Source organism: Athene noctua, chromosome 1 (genome assembly GCF_965140245.1).
Source record: "Athene noctua chromosome 1, bAthNoc1.hap1.1, whole genome shotgun sequence".
Classification (NCBI taxonomy): Eukaryota; Metazoa; Chordata; class Aves; order Strigiformes; family Strigidae; genus Athene; species Athene noctua.
In genome coordinates this window covers 134,062,346-134,087,413 of record NC_134037.1, presented here as the reverse complement: position 1 = coordinate 134,087,413, position 25,068 = coordinate 134,062,346, and the positions used below count along the sequence as shown (strand labels likewise).

The 25,068-nt window shown below is 48.9% G+C and overlaps 1 protein-coding gene across 1 annotated transcript in view; it reads right to left on the bottom strand.

The window, feature by feature from the left end:
• The window catches only part of FSTL1 (follistatin like 1), a 60,541-nt gene extending 43,329 nt beyond the window's left edge, over nt 1-17,212 (bottom strand). The window contains exons 1-2 of the mRNA XM_074897131.1: nt 17,108-17,212; nt 16,930-16,989 (exon numbers count right to left, since the gene is read on the bottom strand). Coding sequence (XP_074753232.1) covers nt 16,930-16,989; nt 17,108-17,110 — 63 coding nt within the window. The 5' untranslated portion in view covers nt 17,111-17,212. The remainder of the gene's footprint in view (nt 1-16,929; nt 16,990-17,107) is intronic.
• Nucleotides 17,213-25,068: the final 7,856 nt, after the last annotated feature.

Genomic DNA, 25,068 nt, shown 5'->3' with positions numbered 1-25,068 from the left:
TTTGAGTAAAACCTCTTGGTTTGTTTTTCAAAGAAAACAAACCTTAATTTTCAGCTCCCCAATAATTTTAAATAAATTAAAAACCAAACCAAACCAAAAAACCAACCAAAACCCTCTCCACTACCCAAAGAAACCCCCAAAACTCCTTGTTGCATGTCTAAAAGTCCTCCTAGGATAAAACTTGCAAAGCTTGCCCCAGTCCTTCCCTGCCAAATGTCCAGACCCTCTGAGGGTGTAGACACTTCAGGTCAGACACACAGGTAAGATACCAGCTCTAGGAATTTATCTCACCAAGCCGAAGGAATGGTATGCATGTGCTCCTTTAGCCTATGGCAAAGCAAGATAAGGTAAATCATCTTAGCCTGCAATGAAAGATTTACTGGAATCAAAACATCTAACATCTTAATCCAGCTGCTGGCTCTATGTCCCTCCTTGCACTGTAAGTGCTCTAGCACTTATAAGACCTGAGTCATTTCAGTGTGCGAGGATGGAAGAAAACAGCTCTGACCCAAACAGCCTTGATCAAAGAGAGACTAAGCATCTTACAGTGAACATGAGTCTCTGCCACATCTGTGCTGATCTGTAAGAGCTTGTCCCTCATGGGGCCATGACACTGACTCTCACCTACCATGTGAACCACAAAACCCTTACCCATGCAAGTGTTACTTGCTCTTGCACTTGGTACCCTTGTCTCTGTGAAACCTGTACATAAATGCAGTCTAGTCGCAGCAGCGATCATTTATACAAGAAGCTTCAATGTTGCAGTCAGCAACATCAAGTCTGGGATGCAGATGAAAATCAAGTGTCTGCAAGGGATCCTACTTGCGGCTGCTTGCTTCTCCCCTCGGGGAATGAATGCTTGCTCTAGCACAAAGGTACCCAAACTGGTTCTGAAGCAGTTCCTGATGTGTTGCAGCTTACTGCTTCATCCACCATAGGAAAGCTGACCCAAGGTGCATTGTCAACGCACGCTGTGCCATAAACAATTCAGTATGTGCTTTGTGACCTGTCCAGTCATCCCTGCTGCGTGGTGTGTTGCAGATGTCTATGGTCATGAAGCATTTCAGCTGCCCAAATTTAATCCTCCCAGTCCTTTGGTATAGCAAAACCCAGTTGACTTTCATGAGCCTCATATCCTCCAAAACACCAGGATGTCAGCACAGCCCTGCCATAGAGACCCTGTTCCTTCAGTCATATCGATATCCCATTAAATCTTGTTGTTTCTTCCCCTTCTCATGTGTCATCAGACGCACTAAACAGTCCATGAGACACATGCTTTACTTCTGCATGCTCCATGCATGGACTTCACTGTCTTTCTTTATCTTACCTGAGCTTTGTATCTTCATCTGAGCCAAGACACTGAAATTTTCCCCCTCCCCCCCTTCCCCATCAGAAACCATGCAACTGCAGAGAGATCAGACTACACTAATACTGGGACAGCAGCCAGCAGTACACAGTGTGCCTGGCTTTTAACAGCTAAATCCTATCAAAAATAATGATGCAAATATGGGCGCTCTTCTGCGAGACATCCTAATGCTTTCAACAACCTCTTAAGAACACATAATGCTGCTGGATGGGACAGAGGCTGAAAGGAACAAATTTAGGACTCCTTGTACTTACTGCATGAACACCTGGCTGTCTAAACGAACAGCCCTGGGTCTGAAAGTAGAGATAGCTGTTTGCACGTTATGTATCTGCTATATATCTGCTGCATCAGATATCTGCTGCCTGAGGGCAGGCGTGAACTGCACTGAATTATCACCTAAATGCAGACATGAGGTGAAAAGCTCTCCTTTAGGAATCTCATGCACTGATGTAGGACCAGGGGTCCTACCAAAGCATCTACCTTTAAGTACTTGGGCCCAGACCTATATCACCATTTAAGAGATGAACCTTGTTCTCCGTAAACCTTGGATATGTTATCTGTCTTCAACGCCCAGGGTTTCAGCGGCTTTTCCAGTATCACAAAGGGAGTCTGAGGGAAGCAAAACTCGGCCTTCCAAGTCCTGGCAGGTAAACACATTGCATCCCCACCTCTCCACCAACAACTGAAACTGGTCCATGACACCACCCTGCCCACACACTGTAGGAGTATAAGCAAGGACACAAAGACTCCCTCACACGGAATTAAGCTGATGGATGCAGAAGCATCCATCCTTCAGTCATGGTACCTTGCGTCCCTAGCACTCTCCAGAGCCTGTCTCTGCAATAAATGAGTGCTCAACAACTCCCCCATCCTGGCAGGGGAAGCACCCTGTGGGCAGACAGCCTCTTGGGGAGGTGGAAATCACACCCCCGCCTCTGCTGTAGGCTGCTGGAGGCCATAAAGGAGCCCCCGCCAAGGGCTCTGGCAGCCTCTCGTTGTGCGGACCGCAGGGCATAGGGACAGGCAAGCCATCCCTGGGCCGTGTCCAGCACAAGCTTCAGCACAGCTCCAGGCCGCACTGGCCGCACTTCCCGCCTCCCCCAGCGGATCCCAGCACCCGCTGGCTGGCCCTGTCCTCAGAGTTGCCCAAACCTTCCCAAGCCCACTCCCCTGAGCCCACTGTGCTCCCCCACAGCAGGGTGGGTGCTGTAGGAGAAGCCTGCCTGGCCACTCTCCTCCATCCTGGTGAGCCATGGTGACTCCAGCAGGTTTTGCATGAAAGAAATGACGGAGATAGACCATAGCTTCTCTGAGAAAGCGCTAATGCTATTCTGCGTCCAAAAATCAGAACAGCCAGCAAAGGGGCCTCTCTCACGGGGGCTGTGGTCAGCAGCAGGGGACAGGATGCGGCAGAGAGGGAGGGCACCATCTTTCCCCTCCCTGCGCTCTGCTATCCCACATTTTCTCTCACGCCTGTGCAAAGACAAAAAATGAAAAGCTATGTACCCCGTCCTCTGAATCAACCAGAGTTTTTGGGGGCAGAGTTCAGTTTTCAGCTATGCAGGGGCAGAGGAGGAAGAAGAGGGAGCTGGCAGGGAAAGCAGCAGGGGAGGCGTTCACCTTTCTCCACGGCAGCTCATAGGCAGAGCAGCTTGCACCCGCTGCGACACCGCTCCTTTAGATGTAGGTTGCAAGGAAGTTTGGCTCCAAGTTCAAAAAAAATCACAGCCCCAAAGAACACAGGGCTTTGTTGTCTCTTGCCAGACTTTTATTAAAAAAATGGGTTTTGAGCTCGTGGCAGAACACAGGGCGAAAACATCGCCTCAGGAGAGGGAAGCACCTCCTCTCACCTCCCATGAGTGACCAAAAATAAAGGACTCCCAACTAGCTTGCCCACAGAAAAGCACATGAGCTTTCTTTATTTGAATGCATCTGATACCCAGTTAAGGCTGGCTTGCAGGAAGGTGTCTTAAAGCTATGAAAGCACAGACCTTCAGCCTAGTCCACTCTGTCTTCCTGAGGTATGAACTGAAAGGGACCCAAGAACAAAAAATGCAGAGAACTGTCGTCTTTCTGAGAGGGGCAAACACCCCCAGACACCCATATCTAGAGACAAATTTGGAAATGGAAAGGGAAACAAAAAAACAGTGGTATTTTAATAACCCCTGAATCTTTTCTGTGCATTTTTAGTACAGAAGCTTCCCAAGGTCAGAGTCAGGATCCAGCCCAGTCTGTACCAAGCTCTGTACAAACACATCTCAGAAGAGAGTCCATGCCCCTGGGACAGCAAGCAAGCAATATTTGCTCTTGGAAGAAATTCTTGTATTGTTACTTTGGTTAGAAACGGATCGTTTGAGAAGGGTGAACAGCAAGAAATCTGGCTCTGCCTGCACCTCTCTTGCTGTATTCAGTGTGGTTCAGACTTGTGGGTGATGGCTTGAGTTGCCTGGGTGAACCTGGCAGCCTGCACACTCTTCATATCCCCTCAGTCCCAGCACTGAGGCCTGTGTGTAAAACAAACCAAGTCACACCCGGAGATAGACCCAGCCTCCAACATCAGAGAGAGCTCTCCCTTCCGTCAAACCCTAGTTCACCTCTGCTGTAAGAAAAGGAGTACAGAGCAACGGCAGGATGTGCTAACATTCATGTGGGATCTGACAGTGCACAGAGACACACTCACTGATGTCAGAGTGCAGCCTTTAACAGCTCTCATGCCCCAGGTTACAGAGAGGGGGGATGAGTCTCTTGAACCAAGGAACAAGCAATAGTACAAGAGGGAATGGCCTCAAGCTGCACCAGGGCAGGGTCAGACTGGCTCTTAGGAAGTATTTCTTTGCAGAAGGGGCTGTTGGGCGTTGGAATGGGCTGCCCAGGGCAGGGGGGGAGTCCCCGTCCCTGGAGGGGTTGAAGAGTCGGGTTGACCCAGCGCTGAGGGATCTGGTGGAGATGGGAACGGTCAGTGTGAGGTTAATGGTTGGACTGAATGATCTTCAAGGTCTTTTCCAACCAAGATGATTGTGTGATTCTATGAAACCATCACTGCCCGGTTTAGATACTTTTAAGTATAGGCATGCAAGAGATCATGCATTTCCTTGCTACCACATCTAACACGTTAGCAGACTATGGTAGCTGCTCTCCCCACCCCAGCAGCCTGTTGCACTCAAACTGGCCCATGAGCCAGGCAGCTGAGCAGTCTGGTGAAAAGGGCCCTGCAATGGCAGAGACACCATGCTTGGGGCACTGGTTGGGGACCATATGAACTCTAGCAGGGCTCTGCTGAATCTGCCTGCCAGAGGACAGGCTCCAGCTGGCCACAGTGCTGTGACACAGCCCTCTGCCCGCTACAGAGCACGCATCCCCCTCACAGAATCATCTTGGTTGGAAAAGACCTTGAAGATCATTCAGTCCAACCATTAACCTCACACTGACCGTTCTCAACTCCACCAGATCCCTCAGCGCTGGGTCAACCCGACTCTTCAACCCCTCCAGGGATGGGGACTCCCCCCCTGCCCTGGGCAGCCCATTCCAAAGCCCAGCAGCCCCTTCTGCAAAGAAATTATTCCTAAGAGTCAGTCTAAACCTTTCCTCATCCCCATCCCTGCCAAATATCACCTGTGGGGTCAAGAAGCCTCTAAATATTGAGCTTTAACTTAAGCGTGTATATAGGAAATTCAAAACCAAGGCTTTAGTCAGTAATGACAGCAGCACATTTGCATACTGTGGGAAGAATCCTGTTAGGAAAACCTCACCAGCTCTGCTTCCTGATGGTGTGTGCGTTAATGTATATGAACACCCTAACATTAAATTAGAGATCATACTGGTTTTATTTTTCTTCTTTTTACAACTTACATTGCCCAGGGCTGTACGGATTCCCAGTAAGAGCACATGGAGATGCCCTGTCATCACATGGTGAGGAAGCACTAACAGACTGGGAAAGGGGATGCAATGTGTGGAAAGCCATCACTGAGCGAGGAATTAGGAGACATACCTTACCAGGGGACAACTTGAGGAGCTCTGACTTTTTAGTTTGCCAGAGAAAAGACTGGGAGCAGTCCTTGTTGCAGACCACAGTTACAATGGTAGAGAACAGACTTGGGGTACACGAAAGGCTTAGCAGATTAAACTCAAGATTCAGCATCTGGAGATCAAAACTAGACAAATGCAAGCCAGAAATAAGGTGTAACAGCATGTGGGTAATTAACCACTGCAGCAACATACCAAACACAGTGGTATTTTCCATTTGTGGTAATTACTTAATCAAGACTAGATGTTTTTTAAGACATGCTTTGGAGTCCAGAGCAAATGGAATTAATAAAAAAAGCTGGAATGTATGGGCTGTGTTATGCAAGAAGGCAGAAGTAGTAAAGCACAATAGCTCCTTCTGGCTTCACCATCTACTAATCCATGAGAAAATTGCCCCTTTCTTTTAGTGTCAGTGGAGTTGGTAGGCAGCCATATTTTTAGCAACAAGACATGCTGATGTTTACAAGAAATAGTACTAATAATATGCTGTGTTTCACCCACACCTCTGATCTGAAATTCTCCAAGCTCTTTACCGTCACTATGTCAGTAAGCCTGACAACTCCCTGGTTAATAAATTGGCATTATTATCTCCCTTTCATCCAGCTTGAACTTTTTCAGAGTAGGTAATCATCTGCTTGCCATTTACATGGGCAACAGGCTATCTGTGATCTTGGGCACCTACTTTTAGGCCTCTTGGTGAGAAAACATTTACGTGGGCACCTTGCAGAAGGTCTCAGGGTGTGAAGTGGCTCAGCACATAGAACTGCCCAGCAGCTGCCTACTCCAGATGCTACCAAGATCCTACTCCCCAGTACAGACTTTACAGCACTCAAAAACTCTGTATAACCTAGCTAGAAAAATTCTGGTAACAATGTACTTTTTAAGACCAGAAGTCAGCAGTTAAAATGTTAAGAGAGAGAGAATGTTTCCTAGTCCTTTTAACAAACATCTTCATATATGACAATCCCCCCCCTCCAAGTAATTGCCATTAGTCACCATGACAACCAATGGAAATCGCTACCCCATCTTCTCTCCCTTATCAACCTTTGGCAGACCTGTCATGGAAAGCGAGCGACTATGCCCTGTGTAAGATTCTCTACTTAACTACAAGGTATAGCTCGCAGGGAAATCTACATTGCTACAATGTCAAATGCTCCTCTTAAAGCCTATCTCAAGTTTGTCTCCTCTGAGCTACAAATGGCTGGTGAGATGCTTGCTGCTCCCCTCCGAGAGCAAATGCACTCCAGAAATGCAGTTCCCCCTGTGAGACACTCCAGCTCTCTCACCTTATGCCCTTCCTCTCCCTCTATGGCTCCATAAAAACATTCAACCATCTCTTCCTTCCCATCTCTGGGCCATTGGCTCACATCTTAAATGTGGCACATACAAGCCCTTTATGCCCATCTTTACTGCCTGGCAAGAAATTGCTGTATCACTCAGCGATTCTGGCCCACATTTTATCTCCATTTTCCTCACTATTGCTAGTGTTGTTGATAAGGATAATGACCCTCTGCAGTGCTTGCTGCACATGAGAGCTTTTAAACTTTTCTTGACAGGAATGCAATCAGCTTCATAAACCCTTCTTAAGAGGCACAGCACCATCGTTATCCTTGTGAACACTGCAACTTAGAGGAATTAGGTGCCTTGCCTACAAGTCTACATCCAAATCATGGCGTGATGCTAAAAGGGAGAACAAAGAGGTCTAGAGAGAAGAATCTGTTTGTATTTTCTTGATGCCTACAGGCTTCGAAGTTGTTTGAACCACATCTGCTCGGAGTCACCTTTAGTCCCTCCACCCTGCCAAAATCCCACAGCAAATAAATATAAACCTGAAAAAAAACCCCAGCCAACAGTTGTGTCTGTTTAATGCTGGTTTACTGTTGACCTTGCATCTGCAGCCAGGACGGCCTAACTCACCCCAGCGTTTGGATGTGTGCTGCTGCACTGCAGAAGAGCTTGGCAGTGATTTGTGAGGAGGTATTAACGCCCAGCTGTTCTCCCATCTCTTTCAGTTTTCACCAGCACAAAGTTAGGAGTGGTCCAGGCACAGCACTGACACCGTGCGGTTTCAGGCTATTCATATACCACAGTGAGATTCAACACTCACCCAGCAGGATCCAAAATTCCCAGATAATCCACATCAATTGCAAATTTTGCTGCATTTTCCTCTGATCCCCAATTCCAGGTCTGGGTTGCAGGAGTTACTTCATCAAAGGGCTGAATAAGGCAGCTCTCTGTGTGTGTGTGTGTAGGTGCACACAAGGTGTAACAAACCATATTTTAGACCCCTTGATTAACCACACTTTGGTTCCGTTTCCTCCACAACACTCTCCTGGGGGACTGCACGCAGCTCTGAGTGCCAAAGAGGGGAAGACAAACCATAAAGTGTAAAGCTGAGCAACAACAAGCTGTTCTGCAAGCTGCTTCCCACAGATTCCTGTCTCGAGGCTGACTGCATTTGGTGACTATGAAGGTACAAACTACGATCAAAGGGGAATACTCATAAAACGCTTCCCTGGTCTGTAGTAAAAGCTGATCTCACACTGAAGCTTTTCCCTCAGGTAGGGCAGTAGCTACTGTACCACACTGTCTATTTTTACAAAACTTAGAGGAACATAGTGTCTTGTAGGAAATTAATACACTTTGCTAAACATGGCTGAAACTGGCTGATGAGTTTTAAAGTTATTTGAGGAGGTTCAAAGGTACCAACAGAGAATAAGATCACATAAAGCTCTGTTTCTTCAGGCAGTCAGGGAAAAACGTTCTGCTTTGACAGGAGGAAGGGAGCTACACGATTAAAAGATGTGGGCTAAGGACGGAGCTGAGAGGCCCTATAAACTGGCTGCATGTACAAGGTGGAGATAACTGCACAGGGGAGGCACTGATTATCACTGAACACAGGGAGCATAATTAGGACCGTTGGGACAGAATAAAAAGATTGATGGTCTACTTGCTCACAGAAGAGGACCATGAAGATAAACTTACTGACTTTGAGATACTCCGGTGCACAGTATCATTTTTCACAGAACAGGAAGGGGGCATCACTTATCGGGGATGTGTAAAACTGGATTTGACGAGACACTAATGGCTATAGTTTGTACAAGCAGCTACTAATCCCAGGGCATGCAGCAATACCTTGCAGAAGAAACAGTCTGTTTTTCTAAAGGGGGATGCTTTGAATGGTCTCAAAAAGCATCACATTTGTCACTAGCCCCTCTGAAAAGCTTGGTGAAGCACGTGGGCTGCAAGGAATCATCCTGCAAGAGTGTGCACATCTTCCTGGGTGACATTTCGCCTGAGGACATGCCTCTCACCCTCCTGAAAGAGCTCCTTTCAGCTAGGCAGGGCTGGTCACACTGCCCCAGGTGTAACTCAGCAGCTGACGTGACCAAGGAGGCACTGCCAGCAGCCACTGATACATGCCACTAGCCACGCTGAGGCCACAACCCTGCAGCAGCTCAAATGTGGGAATGCTCCTTGCCAGAGACATCACAGGCCACCTGCCCAGCCCCAGTCATGGGAAGGGCAACGTGCCGCTTGCTGTGCAAAGCTTAGCACATGAGCATGCCCACGGACTGAGGTTCACTCTTTAAATGCAGACTGGGTATAAATCAAGCAGTTAAAATAAAAAATAAAGCACTCCCTTCTTACTCTTGCACATCACCCTCTCCCAATGGGTCCAGGCCCCCATCCTGGGGAAATGATAAACGGAGCTCCATGAGAAACGGAACCCCTGTTGCAACCTGACTTCTCCATCATCTGTCTGCAGGGCAACCGGAGAAGGAGAGCAGTGCCTGAAGAAGATTAGGCCAATAATACTCATGTGGCATTCATCGTCTTGGGGCTGGAATGCACCAGAGCTTGCATCAAGCAGAGCAAACACGCTATCCTCAGACAGGAATACCACAGCTTTCCTGCCAAGCTGAAGGCAATGCCTTCAACGTGAATGCTTGGTCCCCTGCCACCTTAATCTTCCAGAGCCCTGGGTCTGAATGTGCGAGCTGCACACCAGAGCTGGGTCACAACCTTTTCAGTTATCCCTGAGGAATTTTACTCACCCAGACGATGAAACAATCCAGACATAGCAAAAATTCCCCATGGAAATCGCTTCCTCCTACATATATGAAATGAGACAACAATTCCAATCCCTCATACTTAAGCTGCCTCAAATATAAACATGAAAAAGTGGCCAAATCGCAGGGGGGAAAAGAAAGTCCCAGAGCAGTAAGGAGTACATATGCAAAGAGTTACATCATGCAGAGGAAAGCTCTTGGCTTCAGGCTACAATTACCAGCGGTTAAATGGCAGGGGCCTCTGGAGCACAAGGGGGCCCCACCCCCAGGCGTCATTCTCCAGATCGATTCATCATGGGGAAAACGGCAATAGACTCCGCCATCAAAACAATCTCTGGACAGCACAGCACTGGAGGCCAACCTGGCAACTGGCCAGCACCTGCCAAAAGCTCCCTCTTCCATCCATCTCAGTGGATGGACAGAAACTCTTTGTTCTACCCTTCTGATGCTCAAGCCCCAAAATGCCTGAACCTGGCAGCGGGGTGATGAGGAAGATCGGCCAAGGGCAGCATTTCTGATGGCAGGATATGCACCAAGCCCATGGGCTTTGGTGTTAGGACAAGGTTCACCAGTAGACCTCCCCATCAGAGGCAGCTACCTTTGTCAGCCCACCCCTGTCACCCCACACTCGCTTCCCTCTTATCCAAGATCCTCTTCTCCCCTCCTCTGACTTGGAAGACTTGAGAACACTTCAGGTTTGTGTCTTACTCCTGCCACAGGTACCTCTCCAGCAAGTCCTTCCACTGCCTCCCTAGGTGTCCTCACAGATAAAGAAACAAAGTTGTTTCTGGCTATAGACAATCTCTGAAGCTATCACTATTTCTTGAAAACTTTCATTGCGGGGAAAAGGCTGATAAGCATGGAAAGCTCCAACAGCATCCATATTCCCAAGGCTTCATGATCCTGTTTCGGGGCTCTGAGTGAGGAGCAGGGATGGGATGAGGAGGAACATGTACTGGCTAGGGACAACCAGCAGTGGATGACAAACAGCCACCCAATCAGTCACAGAATCACAGAATCATCAAGGTTGGAAAAGGCCTTGAAGATCTTCCAGTCCAACCATGAACCTCACCCTGACCGTTCCCAACTCCACCAGATCCCTCAGCGCTGGGTCAACCCGACTCTTCAACCCCTCCAGGGATGGGGACTCCCCCCTGCCCTGGGCAGCCCATTCCAACGCCCAACAACCCCTTCTGCAAATAAATACTTCCTAAGAGCCAGTCTAGTCCTTCCACGTGTGGAGCAGAAGGTGTGCAAATCGCCTCCTCCTCCCAATAAAACCCAGCAGCTTTGCCTTGGTGTTTTTATCTGCTTCTCTCCATTGTTCCTTCCAGCTGGTTTGTTGCTCTTTGCACTGCAAGACCCTCTACAGAGATACAATCAAGAGAGACAATAAAACCAAGTTCATGCTTGCAACTTTACTGCTGTGTAAGACAGCTGCAGAATGAAATGAGGGAAGGATGAAAGAGAAGAAACAAGAGAAGCTGGTTACTATGGTGTCCATTACATAGCATTACAGTATTTCGAGAAAGTGGTTAGAGGTCCATCTCTGGGAGAGCAGTGGACAGGGTACAGCCAAGGCAAACGCTGTACAGAGCCATCCTGCAATGCCCATACAGAGATGAAGGAGATGGGCTCTAACAAGTCTTTCTGCTCAACCTCCTGGTTTTGCTGGTGCATTAGATATTTCCCTCAGAGGCAAAGAACTGGCCCCCTCTCTCCAGCAAGACAAAAAGCAGATTTCAGCCTTCAAGCAGCATTTAGCTTCTTCTGCCAAAATATTTGCTTAGCTGTCAAACTGTGGAAATGTGGTATCCACCTACAGCTGAGCTAATAAGATACCAAATCCCTCCCCAGTCATCCACCCCAAGCCCCTTGCTCTCTCCAAGAGGACTCTCTAAATTGTTTATAGGTTATGGACCCCTTGACACGCTTCAAACAAGGTGTGGGTGTCTCAAGAAATTCCACCTATGCAGACTGGAGCATGAGCTTGATGTTCTTCATCATCTTTGACAGGCAGCCTACATCTAATCCACTGCCCCAAGCAACCACATGCCCAAAGTCAAAACCAAGAGGTACAGTGTAGTAAGTGAGAGAACTAAGGCATAGAGCAGGCAGTAAGATTTCACAGGAGCTTGTATGAACATCACTTCTGGGTAGCTGGTTTGCACGGCAGAGGAGGGACATAGTCACTCATGACTGCTGGCTGTCTTCAGCCCAGATCAGAACTGGAACACACTTGAGAGCAAGTAGTGAGAAAACGCCATGCAGTCACTGCTTTAATAGAGCACCGAAGCCTCCAGGTCTGCTTATCTGTCATTTATTTACTGCTGCAATGCCTAGGAATTGCAGTCAGAGCCCCACAGTCAAAAGCAACTCAGCCCTTGCTCTAACCAGCTCACATCTAAATCTGTACACTAGCTGTGGCAAAATCTACAACCTCTGGGAAAATCAAGATGTACCTGCCACCCAGATGCAGCTCTGGAAGGAAGTACACTTCATAGTGTAACAGCAGTCTGCTCTTTCCTTTTCCTAAACTCACAGACAGTGCTGTGAGGGATAAATCTCTCCAAAGAAATGCTGGTTATTCACAGATAGGTTTAAGTATTGTAGTACAGCTGATGCCAACACCTCTGCAAAGATCGATGCTGCCCAGCTAAATAAGGCATTTCTGGGGACTAATCTCCTCTAGCTCACAGGGTACGTGGCAAAACCACGGCCTGGTTAACAGGAGTCTCGTGAGCTCGGAAAGACACATCTGGCTGAGATTTGTGACAAACTCCCTTCTGTACAAAGAGAAACATTCCCCAGCTCATGTAACACCAGACAAGAAAGATCAAAGGTGCCCGGGTGCCTCCTGATGAGTAAGCAGCTGTACCAATAACAGCAGCTGGAAAATGCAACAGGAGACTCTCAGCCAGTCCCTTTCTCCTGTGCAGGGACCAGAGATGCCTCCCAGGCAGCCCCCAGCAGCAGCCCCCTGTTAATTACCGGCAAGGAATTTGCACTCTGGCAGATAAAGTCATTCACTCTGCTACAGTGCATTTGCACAAAGCAGCTCGGATCTGACAGCAGCTCCATCCAAGAAGCAGCATCAGGCTGCCACGCACACATATGTGCTACATGACATCGCTTCAGCTTCAGAGCTTGTGGCACGCACACTGCTGCTCGGAGGTTACAGTCCCTTCAAAACAGCCGGGGAGGTTGTTTCAACACTCATACATGGGGCAACTGGCCAGCGACTTCAGCCCAGCATGAGGTGCCTTGGACAGAACCACTTGGTTTGTCTCCCAGACTCTGATCCCTGGGATCGTCCGTGGCACAGCACGTACCTTAAAAAACAGGCTTTGAACAGGCTTTGCACAGACGAGCCTTTGCTCAGCACCCAGGGTAGAATTGCTTTTTCCTTGCCTCCCCATTTAAAACATGCTTGTTGCCTTGAGGTGCAACTCCAGCAATGCCTGGTCTGGCACTCAAGGGCAGGATTTCAAGGAGGAAGACGCTTATCACTCCAAAACCAGCTCAAGGAGAAAAATGGATGCAATTTTTCCTTCCACTGAAGACTTAAGATGTGCCTGCTAGACTAGACCTGGGAAGCTACTTTTATTACATTAGCGGGTTACATGACTGCTGGCTTTTATTGCACAAAGCCAGAGCATATTAAAACCAGCCGAGCTATCCACATGATTGGCACCATGGTGTCTTTTCTTTCCACTGCCATGGACAAAACAGCAGCAACAGGAGGTCTGAATTGTCCACAAAGTCTCTACCACTAAATTTCAAAGGCAAATGGACCCTTCTTAAAACGATGGCTTCAGGGCCAAATACATCTATGCCATTACATCAGAATCTCAATATTAATTTATTCAGTTTCATTTATTAAGACAGCAGGTTTTAGTTTTCACCATTGCAAAAAGGTGGGAAAAGTTTAACCTAAGCAAGCTGATGATGCTGGCCAGGCCATGTGACCAGCCCAGTGGGAGGAAGTACACCAGGTTTTACAAAGACGAGCTCAACTCCCGGCTCCATCTCCCCAAGGGCACACAAGCACATTGCTGGCAAAAGGGGCACAGGTCTTGGAAGGTGCTGAGTGTTGCCCTCCCTACATGCCAAAGAAGTCAAGTCAGGTTGAGAAGCGCTTAGGTAAGTTAAGCAAACAGAACTTAGCCAAAACCTTTGTTTTTTCTCTCCCCCATCACATCCCTTTTCGGCTTTTCACAATGAAAAATTAGAGCAAGGGAAAACAAGGTGGGGTGAAAAAAATTAATCCCAGGGTTACAACAGATGTAGACACTGAAAACCCTGAACTATTAGAAAAGGTTATAAATCTGCCTCCAGATGCTTGTCGTCACTGTGTTGCTTGCGATTACAGCCCCCTCAGATCTGTCAGTAGATCTCCTCACAAGAGGAGAGCCTCTAGCCCTCCTCTAGCCCTTTTTAGCCACAATGAGACAAATCAGATTAAACTGTTTACATAACTCTTTCCAAAGGCTGGCTCATTTGTCCAGAAATGGGTTAAGGATAGTTCAGGAGAACAGCTACCTGTCCCAGAAATTAATCTGAACAACCAGAAAACTGGCAAGGAGCAGAGGGCCGGCCAGGGCAGTGACCTCTCCTCTTGGCAACACTGGATTCAGGAAGACTTCCATCCACAGCCCGCACCAATATACTCATGCTGGCATAAGCCTCTTGGCTAACATCTAAAATTCATGGTGAAAATATCTCTCTTCATGAATCTGAATCAGGTTTAAGCCCAAATGAAAAAAAGAAAAACCCATAAGACTTATTTTGAAGTAAGTATCCTGGTGGACATACAACAATGCTGGTGTAACTGCAGTGGTACCACCAGTGGAAGTGTTCCCACATACCCCCCTTCACACCTCACAGACACAGTCAAACAGGGACGGGACTCCTCTCCAGTGTTAACTAGGGAACTTGCTCCAGCACAATATGAACAACTGATTAACTTTTAATACATTCGTCAGACATTTTGAGCCTCTCCCTTTTGCTCTATTGCAATGAATGCTTCCCAAAAATCACTCCATCTGCTTCGGAAAGCCCCAGCTGAGAACACAAGGAACTTCACCTCTGCAGCATCCCTGTTAATACAAGTGAATGGCAGCCTTACTGAGAGCCTGACCCAGGAAGAAAGGGATAAAAAGGGCTGTCTGAAGCTGGTGGCTGGCTTCCATCCGAGGAGTACAGTTCACCGTCTATTGCTCTTGCGACTATTACTGAACCAGGCCAAGAAAAGCTCCCAAGTTTTGGCACGTCTCAAATTTTCCAGTCTGCACAAAGTCATGCCAGGAACATTTACTGAAGCAATTTCTTTCTTTCTTTCAAGACTCTAATTACGCACCTAACAATGTTGTAGAAACGAGTGTTGTACAAAAAGCCCAGTACAGTTCAGATATAGTTTTGCCGACAAAAGGATTAGAAGCTTAAGGCTCAGTGTTAATATTCCAAACATACTGAAAGGTACAGAGTGCAAACTGCAGCTGAAACAGAAGAAACAGAGAGGTTATCACTTCCAAAATCTGGAAGAGGGAAAACCACACAGGAAAATGCCAAACTAATCTTACTAAATGCCAGTGATGCAGGAGAGTGGTAATAAGAAACATTCAGAAGGGTGCAACCATCAAAGCCACCTCTGAAAAGCAAGCAGCTCACCTGCAAGCACAGCCCACTCCCTAGAAAACTAGTAGGTCTAGATACCCCAGAGGGTGGGATACTACCTGTGAGCGAACTGATGGTCACCACTTGGCAGCTACCAGCAACAAGGAATCAAACGGAACCCCAAAACAAAAGTTGTCTGAGGTGTCAATTTTCCCTGAAACTGGACCCAAATCTCACTCATCACTCTCAAGTTGCTGAACTTAGACTGGAATCAAACCAAAACGTTCACTGGTTTGACACCTGGACCGCTGAAAACAGTCAAATCATTCATTTATCCACTCAAGCATGAACTGGCCTTTAAAACCAAGTATTGAACGTGATGGATGTACATTTTTTTTTATACTTTCAGCTTGCAGATGAGGCACAGAGACACGACAGTATTTACACTTGGGAAACCATCCAGATACTCCAAATTAGAGTACATTAGGCAAAAAGCAGGATTTAGCACATTGACCATTAATGTAATGTTAGTGGCACCAGTGAAATCAGAAATCAAGGGCCAAACATATCTTGGCTATATTTCATTGGTTTACTGACTCCAAGGGGCTTTACTCAGACCTGTGCCATCACTATTTAGCTGTTATTATAATTAGTCTTATGGATGTGCTGCTGTGCACTTCCTTCCTACGGCGGTTTTGCTGTGTATTGACCCAAACTGATTAAGGTTTATTTAGGGTTCCTAAGAAAACGAATAAAACTGATCTGGCTTTTTCAGGACAGTGCTGGAGAGGATGTGTGGAAATGCTGACTACAGAAGTATGTCACGCCTTGGGAAGAAAGTGCATTACAATATTATCATGTGCAGGCAGACTGAAACGCTAACCCGTGGAGCCCAGTCCTGCTCCCCTTGATTTTCACGACCGCCACGATGAGAGCTTAGAGCTTGACAGTGTCGGCTCACAACCGCCCTGTCTCGCCTCCACTCCTCACATGCCCCAGCCTTTGAATTGTTCGTCCCCTCAGCGAGCGGCTAGCAGTTGCGGGGAGTTCGCCGAAGAGCTTTGCTTACCGGGGCAGAGCGACAGCGATGGGCTTCTCCCTAAAAACCTCTCTTTGCCATAACCAGGGCAGTGCAGTGCACGGGTGGGAGGCAGAAAAAGAGGGAAACGTTTGTATGAAATCAGACGTGTTTATGTTTTGTGTTGTTTTTTTTTTTTTTTGTGCGGAGCCAAACTGCGATGCTCTAGGGTGGGTCTCACCATCTGGGAGAAACATGTAGGGAGAAAAAAATGCAGGCGGGGAGGACGAGCCGCCCCCCGCCCCCCGAGCGGGACCGCTTCCCTCCGAAAGCAGCTCAGCCTCCCTCCCCAGCCCAGCTTGAGTTCATTTTCCTCAAATCACTTCCACATTTCCCCTGCCGTAATTATCAAATATTTGGTTTCTGACCTCACTTTTACGGAGGCCGCCGCAACCGGGAATTCAGGCACCGTTTATTTTCTGTCAACAGAGCTGGGGGGATTGCGAGTTGGGGGCTTTCAATGTCACTGCAGTAAAAGAAGGATAGAAAAACGAGAGAGAGAGAGAAAGAAAGAGCGGGAGGGAAGGAGGGCGGGAAGAGGGCTGCCTAGGGGAGCCCAGCCCGGCGGCGGGCTGAGGGGGGGTCGGCCCGGCCCGGGCGGGGACGCGGCCCCCTCGCCCCCACAACTTCCCTCTCGCTCCGGCTGCTACTTTCCTCCGTCCCGGCTGCTCCCCCTCCCCACTCCGGGGTGCCGCCGGCGGTGGAAAACGCCAAGAAGGGACACCCCACCACCACCCCTCACCCCCGGCCCGCCGCCGGGGCCCGGCGCCTACCTCGGCTCGCAGGCGGGCGACGGCCATCAGGGCACAGAGCAGCGGGAGAGTTTTCCAGATCTGCAAGAGAGGGAGCGGGACGGGGGGGGGAAAGGGGGGGCGGTGAGCGCGGGCCGGGCCGGGGCGAGCGGGGCCGGGGCCGCCGCCGCCAAAGTTCCCGCCCGGCGGCCGCGCTCACCATGCTGCTGGCGGCACCGGCGGGGCAGGAGTTGTGGCGGAGACGCCTTCCCCGGCTCTGGCTCGCTCGGGAAGGGAAGAGGAGGGCTCCCCCCCGCTCCTTCCCCTCACCCCGACCCGCCAGCCCGCGGCTCCACCCCCGGCCCGACCCCCGGCCGCCTCCCCCCCGCCCCGGGGCCGCCTCCATCCCGGGCCCGCCGTGAGGGGGCGGCCGCCGCCCCTCAGCGGTGCCCCCGGGCCCTCCCGCCGCCGGGCCCCTCGGCGCCCCCCGCTGAAAGCCCAGGGGAGTCCCGGGGACCCGCTCGGCCCGTGGCGGGGGGACTCGTGTCCCCTGGCCCAGCGAAGTGCCCCGAGGCCGCAAGAGATGGCTCCGGGGAGCTCCCCCCCACCCCGAGCCCTGCACTGGTGCGGGGCCAGGAGGAGCGGGGACAGCCCGGCCGAGAGCTCCCCTCCGAGGGCTGCTCCCCACATTGTCGCAAAAAATGGAAACTGAGGCACGAGGTGGCTTCTTCACAGGCGGGGGATGGTGGACCCTCCCCCAAGCCACCACGCTCCAGCCATGAGGCCGCGGTGAAATACGCTGCAGGGGACGTTGGTGTGGGGATGCAGGAAGGGTTAAAAATAAGAGTTTAAGTCAGATTGTGTTAGGATCCAAATGGCATTCGGTGAGTGGAACAGGCTGTCGTGCCAGGCCCAGGGGGCCAAAATCCCACCTGAAATGCCTGGTGGTGCTCATTTGTGTTTAAATACCTGTGATCCTCTTGTTTAATCTCTTCATCTCTGGATTTCAGAAGCCTCCGGCAGCTAAAAGGCAGGAGCTGACAACACAAAGAGACCAATTGTCCTGGGCGCATACAGGAATCTCTGTTACAGCGAAGAAACACCACGACACTAGTGGTCAAGGGCTTTTCCTCGAGTTTTGAGGTTGGTTGTAACCAAAAATGACACCGCTGGCTTTGAAATCCCATCTCACTCCATAAGCAGTCATGCTCATAAACCATCTATCTTCTTGCCCTTTATTCTGTGCCCTCAACACAAGCAGGTGCCATGGGAGACACTGGTGTCATCCCCCCCATCATTCACCAAGACCAACGATTACTCCAGCATCCTGCAGGAAGGAGCAAACTCTGGGAAAGAGTTATCCAGGATCAGCCACATCTGATCTGTTCACAGCAGCTGTGCTATTTTTCTGTGCTTCCTCGGGCTCTGTTTCCTCGCTTTGTTTTGGTTTTAGAACTATTGTTACTAATTTTGCATATATAAAGCGTCTTCCTCAGTAAGTTCTGGTTCTGTCTGTGAGTGGTACTAGCCTATAAATCTACCCTGAAGAGATGTCTAATTATTTCACTGCTGATGCTGAGCAGTGTGTTTTTCATTGTCTTTTTTTCAACTCACCTTTCATAATGTACCTTTTTGTTTTGGCAGAGTTGATTGCCTTGCCTCATGAAACAGCGCAGGAAGAGTTACGGCTGAACTCAGCTGGTCTCTAGTTTGCAGAATTATCAGAGGTCCAGGGGTGCCCTGAGTCACCCTGCCATGATAAGTAAAAAAAACTAGTGGCAAATGATAAATATGTTTTAAAAGATTCATCGATTTCTGGCCTCTTGACGCCAGGGTCTGCGCAAGCAGTGCTAGATGAGGAGGCTCTCTGTTTCCAGAGGGTAAAAGTGACTTATACCACTCTTGGGAACAGAGGACTAGCAGGGGTCTCCCAGCTCCCACATTTTCTCCCTGATACCATGGGCAGTCACCTCATGGAACTGTGATAGTCAGTGTGCTGGATTATGTAGGTCACCGCGAGCATGGTTTTTTTTCTGTGTAATCAAAGGACTGAATACAAAACACAAGGTAAAGGATTAAATCCTCTATTCTGCATTGGCATTCAGGTACACAAAAGGGTATTTCTTTAAGTTAGTTTTTATCATGTGGAAATGGGTAGAGCTGAAAACAAAAAAGTGTCTCTCATACAGGCATCAGTGTTACCAGAGGAGAACAGGCACCACAAGGGAGAGAAACGTTTGTACAGCTACTCCCTTAAATCACAGAATCACAGAATCATCTCGGTTGGAAAAGACCTTGAAGATCATCCAGTCCAATCATTAACCTCACACTGACCATTCCCAACTCCACCAGATCCCTCAGCGCTGGGTCAACCCGACTCTTCAACCCCTCCAGGGATGGGGACTCCCCCCCTGCCCTGGGCAGCCCATTCCAACGCCCAACAACCCCTTCTGCAAAGAAATACTTCCTAAGAGCCAGTCTGACCCTGCCCTGGCACAGCTTGAGGCCATTCCCTCTTGTCCTATCACCTGTTCCTTGGTTAAAGAGACTCATCCCCACCTCTATCAGATTAAACTTCCGTGTGCAGATGAGGCCTGAGAATCTGGTAGACTGGGGGGTAACAGTCCTCAGCCCTTTGCTGGAAAGATGATGACGGTGATAGAGCTGGAGTAGTTTGTGGGAACATGGATGTCTGCCGTGTCAGGAAACTTATTGAAGCAGGGAGAAGGTGTGTTATCTCTTCCGTCACAGGCAGCACAAAACATTCTCGGCACAGACAGCAGAGCCTTTACGCTGTGTGCAAAGGCATGCATTTTATAACCAAATACACGGTTTCTGACAAACTGTTCACATTTATTTCAGACTTTCACCTTTGAAAACTGTAAACTGCAAAGGAGCAGTTCTTACTACCTGAGTGCATAAGAAATAAATCTGCCAGGAATCGTTCCTCTTTCGTGATGGACCCATAACAGGGAGCTTGAATCAGAAGCACTAGAATAAAGGGGAAAGCAAATGCATTTACAGTTGTGGTTTCAAACTGTGGCCATAATGGATATGGTAATTCATCATCACTGGCTACACAACTGAAGTAGTATCATAAAACCACTTTCAGCTAAAAGCTTCATTGTAAGGGTGAACGATGCTTGCCTGAAATTCTGAAGGTTGCAATGCTCTGGTGGGCCAAGGAAATTGGGAATCATTGCTCTACAGGGAAGATGTTATTCTGTTACATACATCAGTATTTAATTTCTGCTGACGCTTTCTTTCCAGTGACTGGTACTTTGGAGACAAACATTTTGTTATACATATGGGATTGCAAATTTAGAGATACACACACACACGTATGCCCAAGTGGCCACATAACTGAAATTCAGTAATGAGCTGTTGCCTGAGAAGCAGAGCAAATGAAGCCTGTGCTCACACAAGCGTACATCTCGTGGGTGGATCCATTCTCCGGCACTTAATAACGTACAGGCTTCAGCTGAAGCTTTCCGCATTCTTGGGGCACTGTCAACATCACTCCCCTGGACTCTCTGTGGTGTCTCATGAGGGTTACTCTGAAGCCATGGCCTCTCCCTTATTACAGCATGTGCACACACATACACCCCAAGTGTAGGATTGTGTAAGCCTCATTTCCTAGGGAAACGAGGCTAAACACACACCAATAAATTACTTTTTAAGTCCTCACCCAGCCCTTGTGGCTATACCATGATATCACCCTCTCCACATTACCTCACTCCCATCCACCACCCTTCATGTCTCCTCCTTTCCCCTCTGCCACATGAAACATCATCCCTAAGGGATGGGGTTGTGCTTGCAGCATTGTCCTGAAGTCACTGACCCGCACTGCATTTAGGTGACAATTCAAGAAACCAAGTTGTTTGGGAAGAGGCCTTTGCGACGGGGCAATAATCGATCCTGCTGAAGAGTAAGGAATTTGCAACAACACTATTTGGTGGAATTAGGAAGCAGGGTATTATTTTTGAATAGTTAAGGTTGTAGCTGAGAAGGCTCAGATCATGTGGGACCAGACACATCCACGTTGTCTTTTGCTATGTGAGCACTGACTCCTCCTGGACCAGACTACAGGTCTGCACCGGCGCCTGAGGAAGGTCCAAAGGACCCCTGGGCTTTCCCAGCAGAAACAGTCCAGAATTGCAGAATGTGAGGGGGAAGCCTAGAGTGGGGTTACACCCCCAAAGGCACGGGTGTCAGACCCACATGAATGCTTGGATGATCGTGAGGTTGGTGTGAGGGTCCCCAGGGCTGTCACGTGTGGATCAGACGGACACCTCACTGCCTCGGATGAGAACTCAGACCTGCAGCAACCTTCTCCAGGTGTCCTCGTGATGTGGCAGCACTGACTTCACATCACTCCGGAGTGTACTGTGTCCTGGCTCCCCCGAGGAAGGAGCTTTACCATGACATTGCTCTCAGCCTGTGAGCAGGGAGTAGCAGGTTGGTAGGAGTGGTAGTAGAGGTTGCAGAGAGCTGGGGATGAGTCTCTTTAACCAAGGAACAGGTGATAGGACAAGAGGGAATGGCCTCAAGCTGCGCCAGGGCAGGGTCAGACTGGCTCTTAGGAAGTATTTCTTTGCAGAAGGGGTTGTTGGGCGTTGGAATGGGCTGCCCAGGGCAGGGGGGGAGTCCCCATCCCTGGAGGGGTTGAAGAGTCGGGCTGACCCAGCGCTGAGGGATCTGGTGGAGTTGGGAACTGTCAGTGTGAGGTTAATGGTTGGACTGGATGGTCTTCAAGGTCTTTTCCAACCTACATGATTCTGTGATTCTGTGAGTGAATGGTACGTAAGTAAGGAGGCAGCTTCCTATCCTGAATTTTTGGGCAGATCCTGGATGACTCTCATTATCCCAGCTTCTGAGCTGCAGTGCACTGCTCAAATTTTTACATTGAAATAGGGTGGGCCTCTAGCATACATACGCAGCCTGGTGAACTAACTCAGGTCTAAGGCTTCTCTGGTTCAGGGAGAGTAACTCAGGGAGATACTTTTCTAACCAAAATACAAACCCGGGTAAGAGGTAAGCATCATTAACCGTGATGTAAGGAGACACACAGATAACTTATATCTCCTTTTTTTACAGTGCAGTTATTTCTCATGTCCGTATCAATTTCCTGTAGTTTGGTCACCTTCCAGCCTACACTTTGTTAGATACAGCTGCTTTTTTTTTTTTTTTTTTCCTATTCTTCTAGCTTTGCTTTTTCCTTCGTTTCCTTGCTTTTGTAATTGTCTTTCTCACTGTGGTTTCCTTGTTCCTTGTTCCTGCTCTAGCTGCGGCATTTTTACTAGTCATGATTTCTGAAAGCTGTATTTCAGACCTGATGTAGTAAAGTGCTGTACCTTCCCCCTTTCCCACCCCTAGCAGATGTCTTTATTTTGCAGGTTTTACTGGGGACATTGCTAACCAAAGGGTACACAAGCCTGGCATTAGCAGACTAGGAGGTTTGTATAAGATGCATTCTCTAATGGTTAATACATTTGATGGGCTTTTGGATATTCCCTTAGCTAGAGCAGTAAAATGCCTAAATACATTTGACAGCCTGGTCCTTAAATTTTACCCTTCGTATCCCTCATTCAAGGTGAGACTTTCTAAGACAAACTCCCAAGGCATCAATTTCCTCACAGACTTCATCCAGCCCCAGCACCCAGGTGCAATAACCCGCGTGAGCCATGTCCACCAGGAATGGGCCCAGGACTGTGCCCACGTCCAGCCCGTGTAACCACTTTGCATTTGCCACAGCCTGGGCAAGGGTTACTTGATGTTCACAGTGCCTCGTAGACTCGAACTACACTCAGATCCAAGTCATGGTGTAAGAAAGGAAAATCTGTCTCAAAACCTCAGCATAGAAACAGTCCCTCTACCCTGAGCAGCATAACATGCTTCTGTCTCAGCATGTTCCTCCTGCCACTTCCGGCAACTGCCAGGCCATGCCGCAGCACAGGTAAGTGAAATACTCCTGCTGTTGACTCTGCTATTATATGTGCCTTTTGTAGAGAGGCTGAGGGCACAGGGCTTGTCCAGCATGGAGAATAGACCCTCTTGGGAGCAGGAGGATAGACTAGAGACTTCCTGAGGTCCTTTCTAACCTGAAGTATGCAATGAACTTGTTCAGTCCTAGACGTTTGCTACAGCCTTCAAACTAAAAGCACTCCCACAAGAGAAGTCCTACCCAGACCGAAGCAGATTGGTACATCCCCTGAAAGAGCCCCCTAGGATGCTACCAGCCCATGGCCAAACAGCTCAGAGCTGACAAATCCATTAGCTCTGCTCTGGATATGGTCCTGTCAGAATTACTGTCATTCCTCACCCACAATCATGTTCATTGGTGGCTCATGCACCTGCAGCAATAACTGGCAAGAAGGAAAGGGGGTTCTCAGCCAGTCCCACGGCCCCTGCTGGCACCTACAAGGCCACCCGCCCCCCTCATGTGGAATAAGAGCTATCCCAGCTGTCAGATGTGTGCCTCCACCGTTGTGTAGATGCTGGTTGGTCACAGAGGTTGGTTCACAGGGACTGCCTGGCACATCTTCCCTGGTGCAGAGGAGATGTGGCTTATCTGCTTAGACAAGCAAGAACCTTATTTCACCCAGTGAGGCAGTCACTAGCAAGACATCTGTGCCCACATTTATTCTGGGGGGCCCTAGCCTCCATGCTACTGCCACAACTTGTTGGATTTGAGTCTGACCCGGGAAAGCCCCTAAGAGAGAGGTCTGATAAAGCAACAGGCAATTGCAGGAGTCTGGCAAAATAAGCCTTGGGGCTTGCATCAAGGTAAGGTGAGTTATCCACTGCAGAGGCAGCTGAATGGGCCCGTATGATTCATAAGATGGACTTCCTGGTGTGTAACACTACATCAGACCAGCATGCAGGTACATACTGCCATGGAGATACACTTCAAGGCAGAGTCCCGACTTGCCTCTGCGCCTGCTATGTCGCATGTGCTTCACAGTGCATACTGTTAAATATGACATTATTCTCCATAAGTGAGAAAACAATCATCACTGCTTTCTACTTCCTTCCCCATTATCTCCCTCATCTTGCAGAGACATTCACTGAGAAGTTGCTAAGGTTGCTTCTGGCAGAGTATAGAGTCAAACCCAGAACTCTTCTGTGGCAGAGTGAAATTTCAGCTACTTAGTCTTTCTGCATCACTGAACTTCAAAGATTTACTTGGCTCTGCCATGGTCCATGCAATGAAGCCAGGCACCCCATCCCCAACACGCTATTGCCGTGGAGCAAGCAGTTGTCCGCCACCGGCAAATCCCGATTCACACAATTAAGAGCACTTTCTTCATTAGCTGAAACAGTAGGGGGTTTGTGCTCATGAATGTAGCAGGAAATCGACCCAGGATGTCTTGAGCTCAGTCACAGGCCATTATAATCTATCAATTATATCGCAACAAAACACAAGTGTTCCACATGCCACTCACTTGTCTCACTTCTCAATCGGTGCTGTCATGCAGGGGCAAGCTTAACATTTGAATGAAATATCCAGCAAAATTTCCTGGGGACGTGCTAACGCCTGCCATCCTGCTGTAAAGAAGCAGGCGCTCTCCCTTCACCAACCAAAGGTCATCACTTGTGGCTTGGCTGTGGGTCACACAGCTCTTGACTAGCAAGTTAGAGAGCCAAGAGCCAGAAAAGTCAGGGGCCATTTCAAGGGGATATGTTGATTAGCCCCTTTCCCACGCTCTCTCCCGTGCCCTTCTCCCCTCCCTGCAGCATTTGAACACCCCTCAAGCAATGCTTGCAGCCAAGGCTGAAGACTTGTACCTCCTGGGCAGAGGAGGTGCTGTGGAAGAGCCCCATGAGGAGGATGCTCAGAGTATGTTCAGAAAGTGGCTGCTGGTAGGAACAGATTGGTCAGGGAAATCAGCTTCTCCAAACTAAGGACGCTGGCAAGAAAAGTCTATCAGATCTCCCACAGCTGAGGCAACGTGGCTGGGTTGCACCTGGATTAATATGAGCATCACAGGAGATGCTGGGGTATGTGGAGCCAGCCCTTTTTTGGGAAGGGAGGGCATGTACACAGAGCTAATGAGCTTTGTGAGATGCGGGTGGATTTTATGTGGAGGCTTTCGTGTACCTGGGGACTGTGCAATCTATGATAGATGGGAGCTCGGAGACCTCTGAGGGGATCCTCTGCAGAGCAGCTTGGTCTGGGTA